The 27,658-nt window shown below is 33.0% G+C and overlaps 1 protein-coding gene across 1 annotated transcript; it reads left to right on the forward strand.

The window, feature by feature from the left end:
- The first annotated feature begins 512 nt into the window (after positions 1-512).
- LOC143070945 (uncharacterized) lies at positions 513-10,279 on the forward strand. The gene is made up of 4 exons (XM_076245047.1): positions 513-516; positions 1,093-1,130; positions 2,486-3,529; positions 10,265-10,279. The coding sequence occupies exons 1-4, from the start codon at positions 513-515 to the stop codon at positions 10,277-10,279; spliced, it is 1,101 nt and encodes a 366-aa protein (XP_076101162.1).
- The last annotated feature ends 17,379 nt before the right edge of the window (positions 10,280-27,658 follow it).

A 27,658-nucleotide genomic window follows, 5' to 3' on the forward strand; every position in this document is an offset into this window, starting at 1 on the left:
TAAAACAAGCAAATGTAAATGTTTTAATTTATTCAAACTGTCATTTTTCACATCAACTTATCATTATCATTTTTTTCGTTAAATCGAAAAATAAAATCTCATGAAATTTACAAATTTCAAATCTCACTGAGAAAATGATTTTTTATAAAGTGACTTCAAAAGATTTTTGTTACATTTTTCAAACCAATTAACTTTAAAAATTTGCAAAATCTTTTTTTCATTTTGAAATGACAAATGTTTGGTGTTAATGTACACGGACGTAAAATTAGCGGAATTAGCTGGAAGGATCAGGCATCTATCAAACAACAAATAACTCGAGATTAATATACGGCTTCGAAATGAGGGTAAGGCAGACTGTGTAGTACGTAATTATGGGTACCGGAACATAATAAGTTATTGAATTGTAACAAAAGCTTACGTATAACAAGTTCTATGAGAGTAGAAAGACAACTGGTTGAAAGCACCGACCAATCGTCAGTCTCATACTTGGGCTGATGCTACTCCGTTTAACAATGGGTAATGTATAGTATCTGGTGCCATTGCATAACGACTTAAACTCTTACTAGCTCATGAACAATAGTGGTGTCCCCTGTCATAATACGTCTCATGTTGAAGCTGGATAATTTAAATTTTGAAATACAAAGCTTTTCTACCTCAGGAATAGTTCACTTTAGCTTTATTTGGCAAAATGTTTCGGCATTTTTGGTCCTCAATCCTCTGCATCTTCGAAATTTGTTTGGCATTTTTGATTCTTTTTTCATTCGAGCGTCACTTATGAGTCTTTTGTAGACGAAATGCGCGTCTGGTGCAAATACAACACTTCGAATCTTGGTATTTAATAGGAGTTTATTTTCTATACTGATGTTTATTGTAACTAACAACAACAAACAAACGAGATTTGAGTACGTTCACAAAATCATATTTGGTGGAATGTGCAAATGTAATGCGAGATATAAAAAAATCACCAATGTTTCAAAGCTAATGAATTTTATCATACGGTGAATATAAAAACCAGTTAAACTGATAGCATCAATACCTCTGCTAATTGTTTGTTTGTTTTTTATTTAATAGAATGTTACTTATTTTTTTAAGGTTTTTCAATACGGAGAGACAGTGTTGAGAATAGAGTTGTAAGTATTCGCGATCAGTCAAAAAGTGACCAGAAAAATAAAATTATATCACACTTTCTTTCCAATGTCATGTACTTCGCTAATAACAATTTGATTCGTCTGCCACCAAACCTATTATGACTTTGTCTATGAATTCAAAACATGTTTTCGTTTAGTACAATTACATACAAATATCTAACGTAAGCAATAGCATTTCATATTCAAGCAATATACAAATAATAGGTTTCAAGTTTGGATCACTCATTTATAATTTTTAAAAAGTGTAATATCCCTTCATGTTTAATAACTGCGAATTAGCTTTAACACGTCAAGTAGGGAAACAAAGTGGGATAATCAGTGAGACAGCCATCTACCAACATTCAATGAAACACATGTTTTAACCATACATTTCTTTTCTATTGTCGCAATTACCTATGCTTGTATCAACTCATCAATGCTCTCGTTGGTTGTCTATATAAGACTCACCAGTGACGTGCCATGCAAACAAAACTTCTAAATATGTGTGCAAAATAATTATATGGTCAAGTATGTTTGATGGAATAAAACCTTTCTTTTTTCGCAGTTAATTTACAAAAGTGACGTACAATTTATATTCCATTGTTAGTAACTGAGTAGTGCTGACTATAAGACTGGTGTTCAACCAAACTTTGTTCAGAAATAGCATCGACCCTAATATACTACGCTGACAATTTTGCAAGCAAATCAATAGTGTGTCTAAATCGAACGAATTTAGAAATGAAAGATCGATAAAACGTTAGCATTTAAAATGAGACAACTTGATTTTGTTTCATGCAACGATTACTTTCATATTGCTTTCACAAATAATATCATAACGTTTTTGTTTTTCTGGTAAGATGAAGCTGTTGTTTCGATTTGTGGTTGTTGGTTTTCTTTCAATTATATTTGTAGGTTTAACGAGCATTCAAAATACGTTTGTTTTTGAGAGACAATTGTTCCAACCTCGAAATACAACAAATTTGCTACTTATTGATACACCAGGATGCAAAATTCCGAAACTTGACCCTTTTGATTCGTCAATACGAGAGTATTTCCCAACAAGCTCGGTTTTGACTTGCAGAGAGAATGAAGATATCGTGTATGCAAAAGATAATGCCATTTTTATTAACTGGAAATGTGTTCAACATCGGAAACCGAATTTAAAATACTGTAAACATGACGTCATATGGAGACCAATAGATATCAATACTGATCACAATTTTTTCCGATTCATAAATGAGAGTGAACCTTTCACTGATAATCAAACAATTTATGATGATTTTATAAGGGTGCAATGTTTTAATAACTACAATCAAGTTGTGTATAGAAATGCTTTTTCTTTTGTGCATCTTAAAAAGAATGTAGAAAGACGATGTATTGAAAGTTTTAAAAAACATTCCCACGATAAACGTCATTTGAGCATTCTTATGATGGGTGTTGATTCAATTTCCAGGAATAACATGATTCGTTATATGCCAAAAACAAGACACTTCTTACATGAGAACCTCTCGGCTTTAGATTTTCTTGGATACAACAAAGTTGCCGATAACACTTTTTTGAATATTGTTCCAATGACAACAGGAAAATTTGTACACGAATTGCCATGGAATACCTCTTTAACAGGTGTTTCATTTGACCAGTTTGATTTTATTTGGAATAAATTTTCGGAGAGAGGATACAGGACACTCTACAGTGAAGATGCTTCGTACGGTCAGACTTTCGATTATGAAAAGGCTGGATTTAAAAAACCAACAGCAGATTACTTTGACCGACCTCTGTCACTAGCTTTGGAAGGTATGCATGACATATGGAATACAAATCATCACTGCGTTCACGCCCGACCAGAAACTGACATATATCTAGAATATACAAGACGTTTTGTACATAAATTTAAAACTTCTCCTTACTTCTCATTTACCTTTATTACACGACTTACACACGACGAAGTATCTAATACAAAAAAAGCTGATGATTTATACTTCAGATTCTTAGAAGGATTAAGTAAAGAATCAACTTTGAACAACACCATACTTTTATTTTATAGCGACCATGGAATACGTTTTGGTAAGTTTAGACAAACATTTATTGGGAAAATAGAAGAACGCTTGCCTTTTCTATTCATAATTCTACCACAATGGTTTAAAGAAAAGTATCCCGAAATATACCAAAATTTAAAAATCAACCAGCAAAGGCTAACAACTCCATTTGATATATTTGAAACATTGACACACATCTTGAATTTCTATACATACGACATTCAAAACAGCAAAAAACGACCAGGGCTAAGTCTTTTTAATCCAATACCAGAAACTCGTAGATGTGAAGATGCAAATATACTTCCTCATTGGTGCACATGCGCAACACAACATGTTTTGTCAACACGTGATCAAACCGTCACAAAAGTGGCAAACAATTTCATTCAAATACTTAATTCAAAAAAAGGCAAGCTTCAAACAATGCGAAACTTTATTTTTAAAACGTGTAAATTCAGCTACAAAAGTCATTCCTGTCGACGCTGTTCTTAAATATGTTAACACTACTCATGTGGGAGAGAAATCAAGCATTTTGTATGGACATCGTGTGTCAACATATATCGATTATCAAATCTCCTTACAAACAGTACCTGGAGATGCGATGTTTGAATTTACTGTGAGATATGACGAATCAAAGAGCAATTATAGTATGATGGGTGAATTCAGTCGCATCAATTTATATAATCAGACTTCCTACTGTATCGATGGAATTGAACTGAAAAAGATATGTTATTGTAAAGTCCAGCTATAAAAACATAAAATATAAATACTAATACAACAAAACATAGCATAGTAGACAACAAATGAGATTTATACTGTTGAAACCGGCGCTATTTACTAGTAGTAATAAACCCGCTATTGTGTATGATGTACGTTCATCTGTTTTCCTCCATTTTCAATTTTTCCCTAACCATTCGGGGTATTGCAAGCTGATGATTACATATTTAGCATATGTTATCAAACAGTTATTGAGCTTAGTTATGAGTGGCGCAGGATACAAAAAGGACATGTTAATTTCTGTGTCATTTTGGTCGCTTGTGGACAGTTGTCTCAATGGCAATTATACCACATATTCTTTTTTATATTCAACTCATAATTTGAAAAATAACTGAAGGCTACGACTTAAAAAGAAAAAGACAAATAGACAAATAGTAATAGACAAAACACAATATGGATATTTAACTGACAACCGAAAACAAAAACACCACCAAAAACTTGAATTGCGCAAAACCTATTTACACACTTACTTTGCTACCTTATAGCCATAGTGTTGTCGGAAATGTGTTATGCCGATTTCATGGTTATATCCGAGAGATGTCGTGATGAATATTAAAGCTGAAGCAATCTCGAGACTCCCAATGAGCAACTTTTCCTGATGGTTGAAAAAATGATGGGCGAAAGATACTACAGTGACATTCAAACTCATCGATCGAAACTAAACTGACAAGACCATGACTTAAATAAAAAGACAAACAGACAAATAATAGTACACAGAAAACGACAAAGTACACACGAACCCCAGTAAAACAGGCTGTGATCGAGTTGTGCTCCAGAATGTAGGGAGTTTATGTAGTTAAGACAGCAGAAAGAGACAAAGATTTTTTTTATTTGAAGTCCTCGGCCTTGATCGAAAATAAGAAAATAATGTGTACATTAACGTATATATAGGGAGTCTTAACGTATATGTATGGTGTTTGTCTAGTTGAGGCAACAAGGAGACTTCTAGTCAGTAACAGACCTCTCTACATGTTTAGTATGGAGCAGGTCTGTTTACATGTTTAATCTGGAGCAGACCTGTCCACATGTCTAGTCTGCAGCAGACATGTCCATATGTCTAGTCAGTAGCTAGCAGGTCTGTTTATATGTCTAGTCTTGAGCATGTCTGTTCACATGTCTAGTCTGAAAAAGATCTGTCAACATGACTAGTCTAGAGCAGATATGTCCATATGTCTAGTCAGTACCAGATCTGTCCTTATATCTAGTCAGTAGCAGATCTGTCCTTATATCTAGTCGGTTGCAGATCTGTCCACATGTCTAGTCTGAAGCAGGTCTGTCCACATGTCTCTTCAGCAGCAGAGCTGTCCACATGTCTAGTCTGGAGCAGAGCTGTCCATATGTCTTGACCTGTACACATGTCTAGTCTGGAGCATGTCTGTCCACATGTCTAGTCCGGAGCATGTCTGTACACATGTCTAGTCTGGAGCAGAGCTGTCCACATGTCTAGTCAGCAGCAGAGCTGTCCACATGTCTAGTCCGGAGCAGGCCTGTCCACATGTCTTGTCAAGAGCAGACCTGTCCACATGTCTAGTCTGGAGCATGTCTGTGCACATGTCTAGTCCGGAGCATGTCTGTCCACATATCTAGTCAGCAGCAGAGCTGTCCACATGTCTAGTCTGGAGCAGGCCTGTCCACATGTCTAGTCTGAAGCAGGCCTGTCCACATGTCTTGTCAAGAGCAGGCCTGTCCACATGTCTAGTCTGGAGCATGTCTGTCCACATGTCTAGTCCGGAGCATGTCTGTACACATGTCTAGTCCGGAGCATGTCTGTCCACATGTCTAGTCCGGAGCATGTCTGTACACATGTCTAGTCAGCAGCAGAGCTGTCCACATGTCTATTCTGGAGGTGGTATGTCCACATGTCTAGTCTGGAGCAGGTCTGTTCACATATCCAGTCTGCAGCTGATCTGTCGACATATCTATGTTCGGTAAGATAAACTCTTTTATGCAGGTGGAAAATTGTAAACAATATTTCTTGTAATTTTTGTACACAAGAAGAAGATTATGATCACTTCTTTATACTGTGTCCGTATTTAAAACTTTTTTGGAATAACACAATGAAGTTTTTAAGAACAGTAAAATAACTTTTAGGATAAAACTAAGACACTTAGTATTTGGATATAAAACGTCTGAAGAAGAATATTTTGACTTAAACTTTTTTTAACAATTGTGGGTTTTTTAATCTCCAAAGCCTACTACATATCTGATCAAAAGACAAAAAATTTCAATGTTTTCTCAATTTTTCTCATTTGTCTCAATAAGTTAATAGAAGAGTATGTTTGAAAATTAAAAGTAATGTTTTAGCAACTACATTGTATTAAAAAAACATATGAATAGTCATATTAAGTAATTAAGTGATATTATCTAATATACATATGATGTAAAAATGTAATATGTATTTTACAACTAATCACTACCCGGAGTGATTAAAATAATTATTTATTTATGTTGTTAGAAAAAAAGATAAACTATTTTTAAATCATCAATCTTCCTTAACAAAACAACTATGTATTGATTAACAATTCATAATAATATAATTCAGATTTTTACTTGACGTTAACAGGTGTGCAATGTGTCACATCTTACCTTGAAGGAGATATGTGACATATTTTAGAAAGCCCGGGGAGACAGATGTTCATCTGAATGAATATAACTTATATGTCTATTATTTTACAATACAAATATAAATTATACGTTTGTTCTTGAATACAACGCTGACAAGTACGTTGCTTGTATTGTTGAACATATTGATTTGTATACACTGTATCACCATAATATTTCTTTTGTGCTGACATGAATTGTCATTAATATGGTTATATTTATAAATTTACTGTTGACAAATTTTTGAATTTATTGAAATACTAAGGCTTTTCTACCTCAGGCATAGATAACCTTATCTATATTTGGCAAAACTTTTAGGAATTTTAGTCCTCAATGCTCTTCAACTTCGAACTTTATTCGGTCAATACTTAACCAGCAACGTAATGAAAAGCATTTAATTATTATTATTGTTCTCGCTAGTTTTTACTTTTGATGTTGTTATTAAGAAAAGAGATTTCTTATAGTTTAAACAATAATTGTCTTATCAAAAAAGTATTTATTTGTTTCATATGCTTAACATATTTCCTTTTATTTGTTAAACTCAATTAAATGTTATAGTACGTTCAATGTTCATCGCCGTTTAGGAGAACGATAGAATGTTATGTGCCATACATGTTAATGAATAACATAGTTCGTAACGGGATAGACATTCTTTAACATTGGACGCTAGTAAGTAAATTTTATTTAGAGTCGGCATATGTATACATAATAACAGACACAACATGAGCTCTGCTGAGTTCTTTAACCGACTATCAGATACAAAATCATGCAGCATCATGCAAATACTACCAAATAAAAATGGGAAAAAAAAACATGTAAATATAATGAAAGCAAATATATTTGATTTGTGAGCCTCCAGAGTCAAAGTTCATGTGGCAAACGCCTTTATGTGCATTGGACGGGGGAATCAGCAAATCACTTCAAAATCATAAAATAATAACAAACTAAAAACATAAAAACAATAAAAAAATAAATATAAGCACTAGCATTTAATATATTCAATAAATGTATAACAAGCAGAGCAAAAGGCCATTATAAAAAGAAAGAAAGAAATTTCAGCTTTGAGACAGCACTGGATGGAAACGACATGAACTGCAGTTGCATTTTTGACGTCCACACCAGGAATTTATATTATGCCTAAACTGGTGAAAAAAGTCATGATTCTAGCCTCATTAGGAAGGGAGTTCCATACTTGTGCTCCTCAAATCTAAAGGCTCTTTTGCCATAACTTGAGATTCTATGTCTAGGTACCACAGCAGTGTTCACATACAAGAAATTATATGAATTGCTTTTTATTACAACTAAATCTAGCTAGTGCTTATATAAAATAAATGTCGTCATTATATAAACAGTAGCACACATAAATAATGGAAAAATATACAACTAAACAAATCTGACACAAACACCCCAACAAATAATATTACACTTTTTTACTGCTTTTTAGTCTTAGTATTTCATCGCAATAGCACATTTTGTTTCAATAGATCTGTTGTTGAGTACTTGACCTTTGCTTCGAGTAATTTGATTCAACCGTCACGATAAGTCTATATATTTACTTTCTACCTAGGAAATTTCAAATTTGAAATTGTTGCAGGCATTTAATATTGGTTTCTTTAGCAAATTATTGACTTTTATGGTTGATATATGTTTACTGATAAATGATACCGGTTTTATTCTTCTCATATACGTTTTGATGTTTTGATACTAAACACTAAACGGGATAGATTGTACTTGATTTTTATTTGATGAAGACATAATCTTTCAATAAGTTTAATATAAGTTTGAAGCTGGCATGTCAGTATCTGCTAGTAGTCTTTTGTTGATTTAAGAATCATTGTCATTTTGCTTAGTGTTTTTGTTACCTATTCTTACATCGGTCTTGGATTTCTTTTAAACTGAGTTTTAATATGCGTATTGGTATATGTCTTTCATTCCTCTACATTGACTAGAGGTAAAGGGCAGGGCAAAGATCTCACAAAACAAGTTTAACCCAGCTTGTCCAAAGTGAGGAGCTGTTGTATGTTCTGTAGTCTGGTTAATTCTCTTTGAAACTCTCAATTTTATTACTTTACTTGATACCAGGAATTTTTATTTTCATTTCGCCATTTTATATATCCAGAGAAGTGAAAGATATCAAAAGTTGATTCAAAAACTCATGAGTCGATGGAAAAAACCTGCCTACGCCATAGCGAAAAGGACAAATACATCAGACTAAAACTATCTACAAAACACTACATAGAAAACTAGCACGAATCCACCAACATATCAGGTACTCCCAGAGAGTAAGCAGTTTCTGCCCCACATGTGCCATCCATCGTGCTGTTTATGTAAGATTCGAAAGCACCGACTCTTAAGGTCGGTAAAACTCGGAACACATTCGTTATTTTCTGTAATAACGGTCAACCAAATTAATATTGCATCTGTAAAATTTCTAAAAAATTTTCAATATATCTGAATTAAAAGATAAACCAGAATATTGACATATCTTTGTTTTTTTTTTACTTTTAAAAATAGGACGAAAGATACCAAAGGGACAGTCAAATTCATGAATCTAAAACAAACTGACAACGCCATGGCTAAAAATGAAAAAGACAAACAAACAACAGCACACACGACACAACATAGAAAACTAAAGAATAAACAACACGAACTCCACCAAAAAACTAGGGGTGATCTCAGGTGCTCCGGAAGGGTAAGCAGATCTTGCTCCACATGCGGCACCCGTCGTGTTGTTTATGTGATAACAAATCTATATTTACAAAGGGATGATTTCAACTTCACCATTTGGAACTCTTGGTTTAATAGTTTCCTTGTGAGCAGCAACCCTCTATCAAGAAAATCATGATAGGAAATGCAAGCACGGGAATATCGTATCAATTGGGAGATATATACCCCGTATGCAGGTGCTGCTGGAATGGTGCTACTTAGAAATGGAAAGTTCACAATTGGAAAGCTGAAATCATCTCTTTTGTCGTAAAGTTTTGTTTTCAACCGACCCTCATTGTCAATTTCTATATGTAAGTCAAGATGCGAGGCCAACTAAACTGTATCTGGAGTATCCTTTATCTCTAGCTCGATTGGATAGATGCGTTCACCATAGTCACCAAATTTTGAATTATTTAGTGAAAGAACATCATCTTTATAGCGAAAAGTAGAGTTAAAGGATATTGCTAACTTCTTATATTTCTTCCTAAGACGTTCCTGCATGAAGTAGGCCTCATAATAATAAAGAAACAAGTCGGCAAGTAGAGGGGCACAGTTTGTTCCCATTTAAGTAATGGTAATATTATAACTGATACAAAATTAACATGTCAGTGGTATTGTTAACCTTCATTTTAAAGTCAACACATTTTGTTATACTCTGTATCAGTTCCGATCAATAAAATCAGGTCGAAGTCAGGCAAACAAAGTCTTACACACATGTACACCTTGAAAAACTAAGGATTTTCTTATCCCAGGAATAGATTACCTTAGATTACCTTAGCCGTATTTGCACAATGTTTTGGAATTTTGGATCCTCAATACTCTTTAACTTTGTACTTGTTTGGCTTTATAACTTTTTTTTTATCTGAGCGTCACTGATGCATCTGGCGTATTAAATTATAATTCTGTTACCTTTAATAACTACTAGCAGATTTAAATCACTTCAATTCATATACCAAACAAAGATATCATATGTCTTATAGTTACAGAAGTTTCCATGACAACAAAATATTTTTTTTCAAGCCTACTGAGCAATAAAAGGGAGGTCAAGGACAATATACATACGATGACGAACATTTTGTAGAGGTATAAAACATTAATGTCGTCTACCTTATGGAAACAAGAGTGCACACGCTGAAATGTCTCGCCTTCTTTACAAATCAATGATATTATGTTGATAGTCCTGAATATAAAGCTTTATTACAACTGTCACATAAACTTAACGTTAATCAAGAAAACTAAACATCAATGAACCATGAAAATGAGGTCAAGGTCAGATGAACTATGCAAGGCAGACATGTACATCTAACAATTCTCCCATACAAACAAATACAGTTGACCTATTTCTTATAGTTTAAGAAAAACAGACCAACATATTTTAAACTTAATACTGAGCAATGTACCGTAAAAATGAGGTCACAGTTATATAAAACCTGTGCGACTGACATATAGGTCATAAAATATTTCCATACACCAAATATAGTTGACCTATTGCATTTAGTATTAGAAAAAAAAGACAAAAACTCAAAGACTTAACTTTGACCACTGAACCATGAAAATAAGGTCAAGGTCAGATGACACCTGCCAGTTGGACATGTACACCTTACAGTCCTTCCATACACCGAATATACTTGACCTATTGCTTATAGTACCTGAGATATGCACTTGACCACCAAAACTTAACTGTTAATTGATATATTAATGGCCATTTTTCTGACTTGGTACAGGACATTTTTAAAGAAAAAAATGGTGGGTTGAACCTGGTTTTGTGGCATGCCAAACCTCGTGCTTTGATGGCATTGTTAAATATAACATTAAAATGACAACATAATAATACAGGACTACAATACAAATGAATAACAGAACTTATTAGGCAAAGAACATTTTGTAGAGGTATAAAACATTAATGTCGTCTACCTTATGGAAACAAGAGTGCACACGCTGAAATGTCTCGCCTTCTTTACAAATCAATGATATTATGTTGATAGTCCTGAATATAAAGCTTTATTACAACTGTCACATAAACTTAACGTTAATCAAGAAAACTAAACATCAATGAACCATGAAAATGAGGTCAAGGTCAGATGAACTATGCAAGGCAGACATGTACATCTAACAATTCTCCCATACAAACAAATACAGTTGACCTATTTCTTATAGTTTAAGAAAAACAGACCAACATATTTTAAACTTAATACTGAGCAATGTACCGTAAAAATGAGGTCACAGTTATATAAAACCTGTGCGATTGACATATAGGTCATAAAATATTTCCATACACCAAATATAGTTGACCTATTGCATTTAGTATTAGAAAAAAAAGACAAAAACTCAAAGACTTAACTTTGACCACTGAACCATGAAAATAAGGTCAAGGTCAGATGACACCTGCCAGTTGGACATGTACACCTTACAGTCCTTCCATACACCGAATATACTTGACCTATTGCTTATAGTACCTGAGATATGCACTTGACCACCAAAACTTAACTGTTAATTGATATATTAATGGCCATTTTTCTGACTTGGTACAGGACATTTTTAAAGAAAAAAATGGTGGGTTGAACCTGGTTTTGTGGCATGCCAAACCTCGTGCTTTGATGGCATTGTTAAATATAACATTAAAATGACAACATAATAATACAGGACTACAATACAAATGAATAACAGAACTTATTAGGCAAAGAAACACATGAATAATAGATAACAAAAGGCATCAGGTTTAAAATGCATTACGTCAAAAACACGCCTCGTCCAAATAAGACTTACCAGTCACGCCGAGAAATAAAAGTTCGAAAGTCAAAAAAAGGGGACAGCTCGCTCTGAGGATCAAAAGTTGAAAAAGGTTGTGCCAAATACGGCCAGGATTTTTTGCTTGTGATAAGAACATCGTTATTATATAGAACAATTTATGCTATTGCAAATAGTAAATTTTATCAAATGAATATAAAGATTAACATGATAAAACTGACGTCTTAATTAATTACAGAAAACAAAACCATGATATATAATACATTGAAGACCAACACAAAAAAATAGACACACCCGACTCAGTGACAAACCAGGCCTGAACGCAAAAAGTCATAACCATGACGTCAAATACGAAGTGTTGGAAAGGTACAATATTACGTCATGCAGACATTTGAATTTCTGAAACAGCACAAATATGACGTCATATTTGAAAAATTATTTCTAAAAAATAAGATAGAAATAGGATTGAATTAGGATTATAATAGAACTAAATACTGATATTACATTTAAACACAATGCACATTGCAACACTAATCAATAGCAATTAACTATATTATATATATGTCCGGTTTGTTTTGAATCTAACTTCAAACATAAAAATCGTGCAGATTACGTTGAACAAAATCAAAACTAATATATGAAGGCGGTGATTAATTTTCTTTACCATAACACATGAATTTAATAGAAAAGACGTCAACCAATTTGACAAAATCCGATGAAATTTACAAATATAACATCAAACTAAATACATGACTTTGGGATAGATAACTCTGTTCCTATTGTCTTTCTGTTGTCGGGATGTACAAGTACCCGGTCACGTATACTTATATTTTTTGTCCATCTGATGAGTTAAGCCTTTTTCAACTGATTTTTATAGTTCGTTCTTATGTTGTACTTTTATACCACTGTCCAAGGTAGCGAAGGGTTGGGATCCCGCATACATGTTTAACCCTGCTACATTATTGCCTGTCCCAAGTCAGGAGCCTTTAATTCAGTGGTTGTCGTTTGTTTATGTGTTACATATTTGTTTTTCGTTCATTTTTTTGTATAAAAATAAGGCCATTAATTTTCTCGTTTGATTTGTTTTACATTGTCATATCGGAGCCTTTTATAGCTGACTATGCGGTATGGGCTTTGCTCATTGTTGAAGGCCGTAATGTGACATATAGTTGTTAATGTATATGTCATTTTGCTCTCCTGTGGACAGTTGTGTCATTGGCGATCATACCACATCTTCTTTTTGATATCATCATAGATACGAGGATTGAAATTTTATATTTATGCCAGACTCACGTTACGTCTATTAAAGACTAATCAGTGACGCTCGAATAAATCACTCAACAGAGACCGAGATGAAACAATATTTTACGGGTTTTTGTGTAGTTTAAGTTACCAATACATACCAGGAATCATCTTATGGTCTGAGATTGGCTTAAGGGAAAGGAATAGTAAATGTCGCAGAAATGGCATGAAACCTGGGCTCGTTGAATTACAACTGAATATCGAAAAATAATGCATGTATCTCTTTTATTATCTGACGAATAATGGTAACAGTAGTATAACGCTATTCGAAAGTTATAAATAAATTGAGAGAGAACAAATTCGGGTTACAAACTAAAACTAAGAGAAACACACACATTTAAGAAGAAAACAACGAAACAACAGAAACACTGAAGTGCAACAAAAATTCAAAACGAAAATACATGATCCTATGTATAATGATATAAATCTCTTCCTTACTGTCTTATTATATTCAATTCATAAAAGCACTCATATATCAAATTATAAACAAAAAGACATAGACGCTTATACAGTTTTCAGAAATGAATTTTTAAACACATACGAAATTAACATATATATTAATGCTAAAAACAGCAAATTTTTAAATGATGTAAAAAGATACATATGATCATGAATAGCTAGATACAATATTTTTTTATGTATAGAATTTGTGTAGCAAAAGTTGACAATATATCTGAGCACGTCGTAATATACCAAAAACAGCATGCTTTGTGAAAATGTACAGAATTTTGTCTCAAAATACTTTTATACACACTTTATCACTTAATCAAATGAATTTCCAACTACAACGTCGAAACTTACCACATGTAATTTTTAACTAAAGTTTAAGTTGTTCGTGTGTATCAATAAAATATATAAATTAATCCGGACAATTGATCAACAAGCTTCAACGGTTTTCATCAATAAGGTTAAAGGTCAACGATCATAAAGTTTTAATCTTTAGAAACAAAACCGGACAAAACTGTACACTTTCCGTAATTATGAAACAATATAGTTTGTAAAATGTATGTAATAACCATGAACTGTAAAACTAACAAACTATGATCTTATATATTAATTCACTGAATAAATTCCCTGGTTATCCAGTGACTAATTCACAGGGATACTCGGCCAACTGCTGTAGGTCGAGTAATTTGTTACAACAGCAAAGAAAAGTGCAATAAAGACATTATTTTATTAAAAAAAAAAAAAAAAAAAAAAAAAAAATCAAAACGACAATGCAACACACTCAGAAACCAACTTTAAGATAACAACTGCCATTTTCATGACTTTGTACAGGACATTTGAAATATAACAGATAAATATCTTTTAATATAATTGAATGTTTGTATAGAAAGCACATAAAATCGGCGAAAAAATTTCATTTGACCTTTTTAACTTTTTTTGATTCGAGCGTCACTGATGTGTCTTTTGTAGACATAACAGACGTCTGGCGTATATACAAAATTTAGTCCTGTTATCTATGTTGAGTTTTATTCCAAGTTTGTCTTAAAATCGTACAATCTCTAATTCTACTCAAATGTATTTTTATTAAAAAGCTATCTGTTGTTGATACATGAATTTGATAATATAAAATAATCAAACAGTCAACGACGTTGTTTTTGTCTAATAATTTATTCAGCTTTTTGTTGAGAAAAACGTCAAAAATGAACGTTGTGCGGCCTGCAACACGATCACGTTACGATTATTTTGACGTTGTATTGGATTTTTTTCAGAAAGCCACCACTTGGAATTATGTTAACCGTAAAAACGAAGTCTGTAATCATATTGTTAGTTTGTATCGTTAAAACGGAAATTGATGTATCAACAAAATATAGTTTTTTAAGAAAAGAAGTAATATTTTTGTTTTGTTTTGAACACAATTGGCTTTCGTGCATAGTATTTGTAAGACAATACTTATTTACTAATATGTGTGTATGACATTTGTGTCAATGCATATATTTACATAACAGTATCATTACTTGAAAAGTCCTTTATATATTGATTACTCTTTTGCAAAGAGGAAAACTATTTCTCCGATCATATATATCTTCCTAAATTCATGAAGGCAAGAATTCCAAATAGAATATTCAAACTCATAAGTCGAAAATAAACTTGAATTCGCAATTGCTAAAAAAGAAAAGACAAACAGCAGAATGCAACACACAGCATAGACGGCTGAAGACTGAGCAACATAAATCCAAATAAAAACTTGGTGATATCAATTAACGAACACATCAAAATAAGACAGTTGTCTTAAATGTACTGTTGCAAAACAAAACATTATACATGTATATTCAAAAACAAAAATAAACCACAAATTTAATTCCCTACCACCATGATGTTTTCAAGGTAATCCTTTAAATTAATCTTGTATTTGTAAGCAAGTAAATGCCGGTACCCTTACAGAACTGAAATGTTTGCAGCAGATCTGCTGCAAACTTGCTGCAGGTCTGCTGCAAACAAAATGCTTGCAGGAACCCTTTGAATAATGTTTGCAGATGTTCGCAGCTAGCTGCAAACCTCCTGCAAACATTGCAGCTTTTTGCTGCAAGCTTGCGCCAAGCTTGCAGAAACAAATATGTTTGCAGTAAGATTGCAGGAAAAACTAGAATATAAGGGATGTTCGCAGCTAGATTGCAGGAATCTTTGACAATTTTATATGTTTGCAAGAGCATTGCAAGAAACTACTTAAAACGACTGAGTATGCCTATTGGTAACTTTCTGGAAGATAAAGATTTGAAATTTGAAAATGTTGGTGATGTTTGTGTCATGATATATATTAGTGTTCAGGGAGGCATTATAGTTTGGCAATTAACAGATAAGTTTTTAAAGACATTATTTGTAAGTACATATTCATCGTAGAATGTTAACTGATGAAATTCATTCCTTCCACAGATATCTGCATGAGGTTTAAAATACATTTTCAAATATGTAACCACGCAATATAAAGTACTCCCTCATATGCTTAGAGATTATTACTTACAAAATATGTAAGTCTAGTTGAATTTTGTGACAATTTTAGTTTAACTATAGCTGTATATAATCATATACATGAGCAAAGAAATTTTCAAATAAATCTTTTTAACTTTAGATTCATGCATGTAATTCATTTGAGAACGTACTTGGAATTAATTTAACTTATTAAACATGTTAATTCTCGTGGGATTTTGTCTGATGCTTGGTCCGTTTCTCTGTGTGTTAGTTACATTGTAGTGTTGTGTCGTTGTTCTCCTCTTATATTTATGCGTTTCCGTCAGTTTTAGTTAATTCTCGTGGGATTTTGTCTGATGCTTGGTCCGTTTCTGTGTGTGTTAGTTACATTGTAGTGTTGTGTTGTTGTTCTCCTCTTATATTTATGCGTTTCCGTCAGTTTTAGTTTGTTACCCCGATTTTGTTTTTTGTCCATGGATTTATGAGTTTGAACAGCGGTATACTACTGTTGCCTTTATTTAAAGGGTATAAACTTATGCTATGACAATTTTTCAAATGATAAAGTAATTGAATTATTTAATGAATGAATGGATGTAACATAACTTTTTAAGAATTTGCTGTGTAATATAGATAAAATGATGTGTACACAACATGCATGACATGACATTGGTTAATTGTATAACAGATTGATTTGAATTAAAATGTTTGCAGTAGGTCTGCAGCAAACACGCAGGAGAAAGATTAATTTGCATAAATATGTTTGCAGCAGGTCTGCGACAAACACTCATTTGCATATAAATGTTTGCAGCAGGTCTGCAGCAAACAGGCAGGAGAAATATTAATTTGCATAAATATGTTTGCAGCAGGTCTGCAGCAAACACTTATTTGCATATAAATGTTTGCAGCAGGTCTGCAGCAAACACTCATTTGCATGGTGAATTGTTTGCAGCAGACCTGCAGCGTATATGCAGCAAACACGCCGCAAACACGGACTCTATGTTCGCTGCAAGTCTGCAGCAAGTTCGCAGCAGACTTGCAGCAAATGTTTGCAGGAGGCTGATTTTTTCAGTAAGGGTAGTTTAATGATTTTTATGATGTGTGTATATTATCTAAAATGTGTACAAAATATAATTTAGACAGAAACTATCAGAGAAAAACAAATCAATGAAAGTTACAATGTTGATACTACGTAACAGGTGTAATAATCCATGTGCAGTTTATAAATTAACTCTTTCATAATAATTGATAAAATGTTGAGTAAAAACAAACCCTCGGTAAGTATGTTTATTTTCATTTTATTGATTGGATTACCTATTGTACATTAGCTAAACAATATCAAACATGGCAAACTCGTGAAAATCTAAATAAGATCAAACACCACCAGGAAACACGACCTCGTGGTTGTCTTTCCGATATTGTTTTACATCTAATCACCATGCTTTATCAATTTTGTATATGCATTGTGTCATAGATCAATTGTATTCGTTCAGTTTAAAAGAGGTACAAAAGATACCAGAGGGATAGTCAAACTCATAAATCGACAATAAACTGACAACGATATGGCTAAAAATGAAAAGGACAAACAGACAAACAATAGTAAACATACCATAACATAGAAAACTAAAAAATAAACAACACGAAACCCAAAAAAACTAGGGGTGATCTCAGGTGCTCCGGAAGGGTAAGCAGATCCTGCTCCACATGTGGCACCCGTAGTGTTGCTTATGAGATAACAAATCCGGTAAATAGTCTAATTCGGTAGGTCACATTTATGAAAGGGGAGGGGACTGTAGTTACGACGTAAGGAACATATCCGATATCATTTGTGAAACGGTTATTCCAAAACGATCAACCAACTCGTGATGGCGTCCGTAAAATTTATGAAGAGATGATTTCAACTTCACCATTTGGAACTCTTGATTTAATAGCTTCCTTGTGAGTAACAACCCTCTATCAAGAAAATCATGATAGGAAATGCAAGCACGGGAATATCGTATCAATTGGGAGATATATAAACCGTATGCAGGTGCTGCTGAAATGTTTTTACTGAGAAATGAAAAGTTCACAATTGGAAAGCTGAAATTATTTCTTTTGTCGTAAAGTTTGTTTTCAATTGACCCTCATTGTCAATTTCTTGATTTAAGTCAGTTTAAGTTGAGTTGGTTTTGATAATATATCTTTTGAGTGAGTAAAGCTATTTCAATTGATACTTTTCAGTGTGTTTTTCTATGATGTGATTGAAAATTATTGTTTTAGGTTAGGTAAAGATGGCACCTATAAAAACGCTTAAACTAGCTGCAATTATTTGCAGCTGTCCTTAGTCAGTGGTTGTCGTTTGTTGATGTGGTGCACAAGTGATTCTCATTTCTCGTTTTAATATAAGAGTATACCGTTGGTTTCCTGTTTGAACGGTTTAACACTAATTATTGTTGAGTTCCTCATAGCTTGCTGTTCGGTTTGAGACAAGGCTCCATTTTTAATCCTATACTTTGACATATAATGGTTGACTTATACAAGCTGTGACCTAGCTAGATGGAGAGTTTTCGCACTGCCACACATACCTCAGATTCTTATATCTACCAACCGATAATTTGGACAAACAAACAGTTGCCTTCTTACAATAACACAGCAAAGATTGCGTTTCAAGAAATAAATAAAGTACAATGTTGCATTGCTGTTTGTTTTTTGTTGCACTTCTGTGTACTGGAATTGCATTGTTTTCCTTTTATATTTGACGTGTTTCCCTCGAAGTTATTTTGTTACCCAAATTTCTTTTCTCTCAAACGATTTATGACGCATGAACAATGTTTACCGCATTTAACAGGTGAAAAGGTTAAAAAAAAAAAAAACAAAAAACACCGAACTGAAAGTGAAAGTCCTATAAAGCAGGTCAACACCTAAAGCAAACCATACAACAAATGGAAAACAAATCCTATATTCCTCACTTATTATAGGTATTACCTTATGTAGATAATGGTCGATTGAATCGAATTTTACAACAAATTTTATCTCTCAAATGTATGTTTATCATTCTTGTAAACTTGCAATATTTGCCATGCGAAATTGAACATTATAGTGACTCGTCAAGTCGAATATAATTCCATTTTAATGACAGATATATGTGAGGAAAACAAACCGACTATATGTAAACATGTCCAAATAAATTCATTAAATTGGGTGAAACAGTCAAAATGGTCAACATAGCAATATTATTATAACCTCTTTGAACACAAATATAAAGGAAATATCAAACAGTCTTTATTTGAACAAAGAACATAAGCAAGAAAAAAACAAAAACAAATATTCAAAATTGACCATAGCACAACGCAACAGTGGAGCGATACAAAAATTGTATTACCAAAACAGAGACGACACAGTTAAGTTTTCTTCCAGTTTCGACTTCCGGTACCTTGGTAATAAGTTTCTGCTTCTGTGCTAGACATACTTAAATAAATACTGTTAGTTCTCAACTTTCATAGTGTGTCAATGTAGTGTTAAATATCGTTATCACTATGTTACGAACTTTTCCATTGATCTTACTGACAAAATTATCATTGCCTTTCTCAGCAGAGTCAAATGATCTGAAAAATTATCCCTAGAAACTAGGGGAGCACGTGCGTTGTCAATGAAATTAAGAACGTCTTCATACGTAAAATAGCGATAATCATATTATAATTGGTTATCTGATATCGATTGCTTTTCTCACTTTCGATGTACCGCCTCAAGCGAGAAGATTAATCTCGTTGAGATGACCAACGATAATCTATTATTATCAGGACGGTAACCTTGTGTCACAATGAGATCTTGGTGTGGTTATGGTATAGTAAAACTTTCTTATAACACTTTATGTCTATCATTATTGTAAACTTGCAATATTTGCCATCCGACATTGAACATTAGTGACTCGTCATTATAAAATTATCAAACCAACTTTTCTTACTTAATCGATTGTAGATATATATTAACTATGAAACCATGAGGTCGTTATGATTAACAACAGTCAAAATATATGCCATATCTACAGACAAAATGATAATTAACACAATCATCATCGTAACCATCCGCATAACTCTAACAATAAATCCGTATATCAATTGAAAAATTTAGGCGGTAGTTCGAATCATAAATCTTTAATTATTGTAGCGAGTGTTGACATTTAAAATATATTGTTTTAAAATCTTTATACTTCAACTGGTTTGACGATCCCTTTACATGAAGACTTATCTTTATGACAAAAGAGATGATTTCAGCTTTACAATTGGGAACTTTCCATTTCTAAGTAGCAACATTCCAGCAGCACCTGCATATGGGGCAAATATTTCCCAATTGATACGATATTCTCATGCATGCATTTCCATGATTTTATTGATAGTAGGTTGCTGCTCACAAGGAAGCTACTAATAAAACTAAGAGTTCCAAATGGTGAAGTTGAAATCATCCCTTCGTAAATTTTACGGACGCCATCACGATTTGGTTGACTGCTATGGAATAACCGTTTCACAAATGATATCGGATATGTTACTTAAGTCATGCCTTCAATCCCCTTCCCTTTCATTAATGTGATCTACCGGATTAGACTATTAACTGGATTGGTAATAACATAAGCAACATGACGGGTGCTACATGTGGAGCAGGATCTGCTTACCCTTCCGGAGCACATGAAATCACCCCTAGTTTTTTTGTGGGGTTCGTGTTGCTTTTTCTTTAGTTTTCTATGTTGTGTCATATGTTCTATTGTTTGTCTGTTTGTCTTCTTTCATTTTTAGCCAGGAGTTGTCAGTTTATTTTCGATTTATGAGTTTGACTGTGCCTCTGGTATCTTTCGTCCCTCTTTTATCTGCAATCTCATTACACGTTTCTATATCCCGTATTTATAAACAAAAATGTTTATAATTTTATTTTTTCTTGTCATAAAGCAGAGTGTACACAGCTTTACACAATTAGATATTTGCCTTGTTTATCTTTTACCCGAAACGCTACTGATGCTGAATGCTAATATTCATTTCTCGAAACAATAATATAACATTTTTAAGCAATGTAAAACTGATTTTTTACGATGTAGTACATATCTGATAGTTCTTCTGATTATACGTTAAATCATTTATACAACTATTCAATATACTTTAGAATGTATCAGTTGATAGGTAAACCATGGTCTGCATTGTCAATATTTTCCTCTTTAGCCTTGATACTGTCAATTTATGTTCAACTTAGTAGTTTTAAAGTCAATGTTGTATCGTTCTCCATATTTTCTGTATCCAGTCGAGAAAATGGCAGTTGTCATCAACTATCTCTTTCTATGTATGTTGGCGTTTGTTTTGGTATAGTCCGTTTCTATGTATGTTGGCGTTTGTTTTGGTATAGTCCGTTTCTATGTATGTTGGCGTTTGTTTTGGTATAGTCCGTTTCTATGTATGTTGGCGTTTGTTTTGGTATAGTCCGTTTCTATGTATGTTGGCGTTTGTTTTGGTATAGTCCGTTTCTATGTATGTTGGCGTTTGTTTTGGTATAGTCCGTTTCTATGTATGTTGGCGTTTGTTTTGGTATAGTCCGTTTCTATGTATGTTGGCGTTTGTTTTGTTGAATTTCAGTGTTTCTCTTGTTCCGTTGTGTTTCTCTTATAAATGATGTGTTTCCCGCTGTTTTGGAACGGAACTGGATTTGGTTTTACATAACCGATTTATGAAATAAGAAGATTGAAAATTCAAGAACATTTTAATCTATCGGCAATTCGTTTATTTTCTCTCTGTCACTTACGATATTTTCTAGATCATAGACAGGTCTTACTATTCTAAAATATTAGGCATTGACATCATGAATCAGTGCAACGACGTCACTTTTTCACATGTTCATGTCAGTCCACGTCAATTTATCAATGAATTATCCAAACTTCATTCATATTACCGATCAACTAAAACCATGTTTTGTAAGAGTATTTTTTTTTTTATTTCATATTTTCCACTAAAAATACATACAGTTAAGACAAATTACCGATAAAAAGAATAATAATATTGTATTTGTTGATATAAAATTGGCTGGCATGCTTGATACTTAATCAATAACAAAAACAACAAGGTCATTATTCTCTATGTACTTGTTTTGAGTTTGAGAATGTGGTTTCGATGTCAAGCATGAGCAAACAAAAGGCAAACAAGAGGTATTTACGTAGAGCAAAGGCAAGCATCTCTTGATACAAATACATTTATACATTTATTCTTTATTACTTTATAAATTATAAGAAGATATATACTAGTAAATGTTATTATCAATGTCACAAAATATTATGTATAAAACAGAAGATGTGGTATGGTTGCCAATGAGACAACTATCCACAAAAGACCAAAATGACACAGACACTAACAACTATAGGTCACCGTACGGCCTTCAACAATGAACAAAGCCCATACCGCATAGTCAGCTATAAAAGGCCCAGATAAGACAATGTAAAACAATTCAAACGAGAAAACCAACGGCCTTATTTATGTAAAAAAAAATGAACGAAAAACAAATATGTAACACATAAACAAACGACAACCACTGAATATACAGGCTCCTGACTTGGGACAGGCACATACATAAATAATGTGGCGGGGTTAAACATGTTAGCGGGATCCCAACCCTTCCCCTAACCTGGGACAGTGGCATAACATTCAGATAACGTTTTTGTATTGTATTTACAGGCGTTCATAATCAAGATCACAGTAAGAATAGAAAACCAAATCCAAAGAAATGATGCCATTTCAAATGGCTTACATTATATTTGATCTATTGTATCTGCTTTACTCTTGTTGACAAGCAAAGTTTGATTTATAGCATGTAATCCATTATTTCCTTTTTTTGTTATGTGTTAGTAATACTGAACTCCGACGCAATTCAAAATGGCAAGTCCCTAATCAAATGGCAAAATCAAAAGCACATGCACATCAAACTAACGAATAACAACTGTCATATTCCTGACTTGGTACAGGCATTTCCTTATGTAAAACATGATGGATTGAATCTGGTTTTATAGCTAGCTAAACCTCTCTATTAATAGGAAAGGTACAAATGTCAAAAACAAGGGTACAGCAGTCAACATACATGCATTGTATATAACAACAGTTACAATAGATACTATTATATATTATTTGATACTGAGTGTAGAACATATATTGTGAAATTTTTGTTCATCACAGGTTTACCTACCACAATCATTGTTAAAGGTGATGATTACAAATGTGTACATTAATTAGAAAAATTTATTGATGCAATGTTATCTATATATCTATATGGATGTGTATTAACATTCTTGCCAAACATTGCTCCATGTTTGACAGTCATTTTATTTTTTCGTCATAGTTTCCTTCTGACCATTTGTGATAGAACGTCTAAGTGAAAGATCTGTATTTGTAATTACTAACACGTTGTTTTCCATTATTGATTTTGATATTTCATTTAATGGTGACTTGGCTGTATTTCTAACGTCAAGTGTATGTACCATTAGAAACATTATACACATACTTGTCAACATAATACTTGCTAGTAATGAGCAAACAACGTTGTGGCCCCGTCTGTTCATGATATTCTATCCTGCTGCTATTTAAGTAGTTTATAACTACATAACTTGTTTCACTCTTCAGAAAACAAAATACGGTTTACAAACCATCGATACTAAGTCATAAATATTTCAACCTACTATGTTAACACATGTTAATTTATCATAGATTAACAGATGGTAACGTCTTTATCAAGTGTCATTGATACTAGTAACCTCTAATATATTTTTTCAACTCTTCACTTATATCTTCATTCATTAATACTAGTAACCTAAGATGCATTTTGTCCACTTTTAACTAATATCTTCATTCTTTGATACTAGTAACCTAACAGACATTTTGTCCACTCTTAACTAATACCTTCCATTCATTGATAATAATAACCTAGCAGCGTTTCGTCCACTCTTAACTAATACCTTCATTCATTGATACTAGTAACCTAACAGACATTTTGTCCACTCTTAACGAATACCTTCATTCATTGATACTAGTAACCTAACAGACATTTTGTCCACTCTTAACGAATACCTTCATTCATTGATAATAATAACCTAGCAGCGTTTCGTCTTCCACTCTTGACAAATTTCTTCATTCATTGATACTAGTAACTTAAGAGACATTTTGTCCACTCGTAACTAATACGTTCATTCACGGAAACATTATGAACATCTGCATATGATAATTTGTGTATAAATATCATATACAGGTCATACTACATGTTGTTATTTTCAGAATACCGAATGTATTAAGCATTTAATAAAAAGTTGTCTTTTGTTTTTTCAGTTCCGATTTTCTTCTTTCTCCTCAGAAAACAAGCAGCACAGGCGAATAAAAAAGATATTGATCAATTTTATAAACTGCTTTTAAAAACGATAAAAAAAGTATTGACATACTGCAGTAAACTCATACGTAATATAATCAGCCTATATTTATCTGGAGCAGCACAGAAGTTGTTACTTTGGATTAATAATCCTCTTACATAACAGAATTTTTGTAAATTAAGTCTTCTTATATAACGGATTGTATATCCGTAAGGGTGACAATGTTTATATTCACAGTTATTGGAATCTTAAGTATAGGATATCATGTGAACACTTTTCAAAATAAAGGAACGAAGTTAAGGTTTCTAGCAAAAATAACCCGGTCTACATGGTCTAATACAGATAACAATGAAATGACAACAAATAAGAAGGAATTCACAAAGATTTTCACTGTGTTATGGTAAACAAAACCATTTTGGATAGCGGCATATTTGTACAAATACAAATTTCGAAACTGTGCATTTAATCATTGTGAATTATTAAACAACATAGCTGATCGGAACAGAAGCGACGCTGTTTTGTTTCATCAAAGTGAAATGAATAGTGTTATCATACCAAACAAAGCAAACAATCAGACGTGGATATTCATGTCAGATGAATCGAATATCCACACTAGGAAATACTTTATGAAAACGAAATGGAGAAATAATTTTGATTGGGCATATAGCTACAGATCAGATTCAGATATATATCTTCCATACGGAGAATTAGCACTAAGGAGCGAACCAGCAGCAAAAACTTATTCTGATATATATAGGGAAAAAAATGTTGCCTGGGTAGTAATTCTGATTTTTCAAGAAACAACTATGTATCAGAGATGAAGAAATACACTGATGTTTACCTATATGGAAAATGTGGCAAACCGTGTTCTACCTGGATGGATGACTCATGTTTCAAAAATTTAGGTGGTGATTATAAATTTTATTTAGTTTTTGAAAATTCCCTTTGTGAAGACTACGTTACGGAAAAAGCATTTCGGTTGTATCAAGAGGACTTCAATCAATTCCAGTTTACCAAGGGGCACCAAATGTAAAGGATATTTTGCCTGCTGCACGTTACGTTTTCCTGTTTGTAGTATTCTAATAAGTTGATTCAATTTTTTATTCATAAATCGGAGCAATATGAAGATGCAACATTTTAACTGATTTCAGTGTGGCCAATGATTGAAAGAACCGTTTCACAAAGAAAACAAATTAAAAAAGCCTTGTATTGGTTCGTAATTTCCCTTTCTGAAATTCGTGCGATCTCAGTAATACGGTATGTTCAATAACGACAAGTAAGTCAGCTGTTGGTTTTTTCGAAAGAGAAAGAAGTATGATAAGCGCGAATGGTAGTTGTATGAGGATCAAACATGATGTGGTAAAAGAAATTGTACAAAATGAGTGTTGCGTATTTAAAGTCAGTCAGTTTAATATCAAACAGTTAGCGCGGGTCTGAAAATAACATCGCTTACCGAACTCTTTTCTCTGTATGATTTATCTCTTTTAACACTAGTTTGTGGTAAAATCTACTTTTTCGCATTCGTAAGAGAAACCAACAAATACCATGTGTGTTTAAATTGCTCAGATTCGTATTATTTCCTCTTTGTCTTTGTCTTTGATATAAGTGATACGTATTAATGCCAGTAACTGAAAAGTTGCAAAACGATGGAAGACAGAATGTTTGATAAAAGGAGCAAAATGTCAAAGGAGAAAAACCTATTTATCTAATAGAGCCAGGAATGTATTGGCGAATAGGTTGATTGATAGTGGGATGGAAGAAAGGAGAGGTGTGGGTGGTAAAAGGACGAAATATAGGTAGGGGAATGGAGGCATGAATAAATGCAAGAATGAATTGAGGCAGAAATTAAGACAGGGATAAAGGGACGGAAGTATTGAGAATGGGATGTATAGATGGATTAAAGAAAGATGTATTGATATATAGAGGTAGGGATGAATAGTTAAGGGATGGATAAATCAATGATTGGATTAAATTAAGCTGCCATTAAACAGGTCTAGTTTTGACCTGTAAATGTCTAGTCTGGCCAAGATGACCTATTCATCAGACCTTTTCTCATATATGAAACAATCATAAAATAGCAGATATACGATTTATCTGATAAATATAATGTTAAGTGAGTTCTAAGTAGGCATACAGACTGCTGAAGGTTTCATTTGTATCGGTTACGAGTTCATATATCTGTATATTAAATCAATAATGTTACATTTGCTCATAGTCATAATATTATCGGTACCAGTTTTACTGCACCAGGCGTGCATTTCCAAAATTCGCTCTTGACTGCTTCTTATAATTTTCTTGTTTGGGAAACTTTCCCAAAAACTTAAATGAGTGTGATGTTATGTTTTAGAAAGTTTGTTGAGAGCATTGTTGATATGCTAATTGCATTATTTTATAAACCAAATATGATATCGATATATTCATATTCTGGTGTCACCAAATTGAGAATGGAAATGAGGAAAGTGTCAAAGAGACAACGACCATAGAACAGACAACAGCAGAAGGTCACCAATAGATCTTCAATGCAGCGAGATATTCCCGCACCCGGAAGCGTCCTTTGGCTGGCCCCTAAACGTATATATATGAATAAAGGCAACAGTAGTATACCGCTGTTCAAAACTCATAAATCTATGGCCAAAAAACAAAATCGGGGTAACAAACTAAAACTGAGGGAAACGCATTAGATATTAGAGGAGAACAACGACACAACATTAAAATGTAACACACACAGCAACGGACTAAGCATTAGACAAAATCCGATGAGAATAACCAATATAACATCAAAACCAAATACATGAATTTGGGATAAAAAATACATAAAAATATATATATAAATATATATAATAAATGTTCTTGTGTATAGAAATATATATAGATTACTAATAAATCCAACATTTCCGGTATGAATAGTTTTAATTCACTAGTACATTCATGTTTTAATTAACAATCTTCAGGTGAAACTATACACGTAACTATGTAACGGTAAGTATATAACGTCATATTTGTCGTTGATTATATATAAAGGAAGATAAATCGTATTATCATTAGGTATGTCCATTCCAAAGGGGGAGCAATAGTAATAATGAATTCAGACTACT

Source organism: Mytilus galloprovincialis, chromosome 4, assembly GCF_965363235.1.
Source record: "Mytilus galloprovincialis chromosome 4, xbMytGall1.hap1.1, whole genome shotgun sequence".
In the NCBI taxonomy this organism is placed as follows: domain Eukaryota; kingdom Metazoa; phylum Mollusca; class Bivalvia; order Mytilida; family Mytilidae; genus Mytilus; species Mytilus galloprovincialis.

What these genes read in the sequence shown, in the direction of transcription:
- LOC143070945 (XM_076245047.1), top strand. An exon ending in ACAGTGTTGAGAATAGAGTT is followed by an intron (nt 1,131 to 2,485) that starts GTAAGTATTCGC and finishes CATCTTAAAAAG; the next exon opens with AATGTAGAAAGACGATGTAT.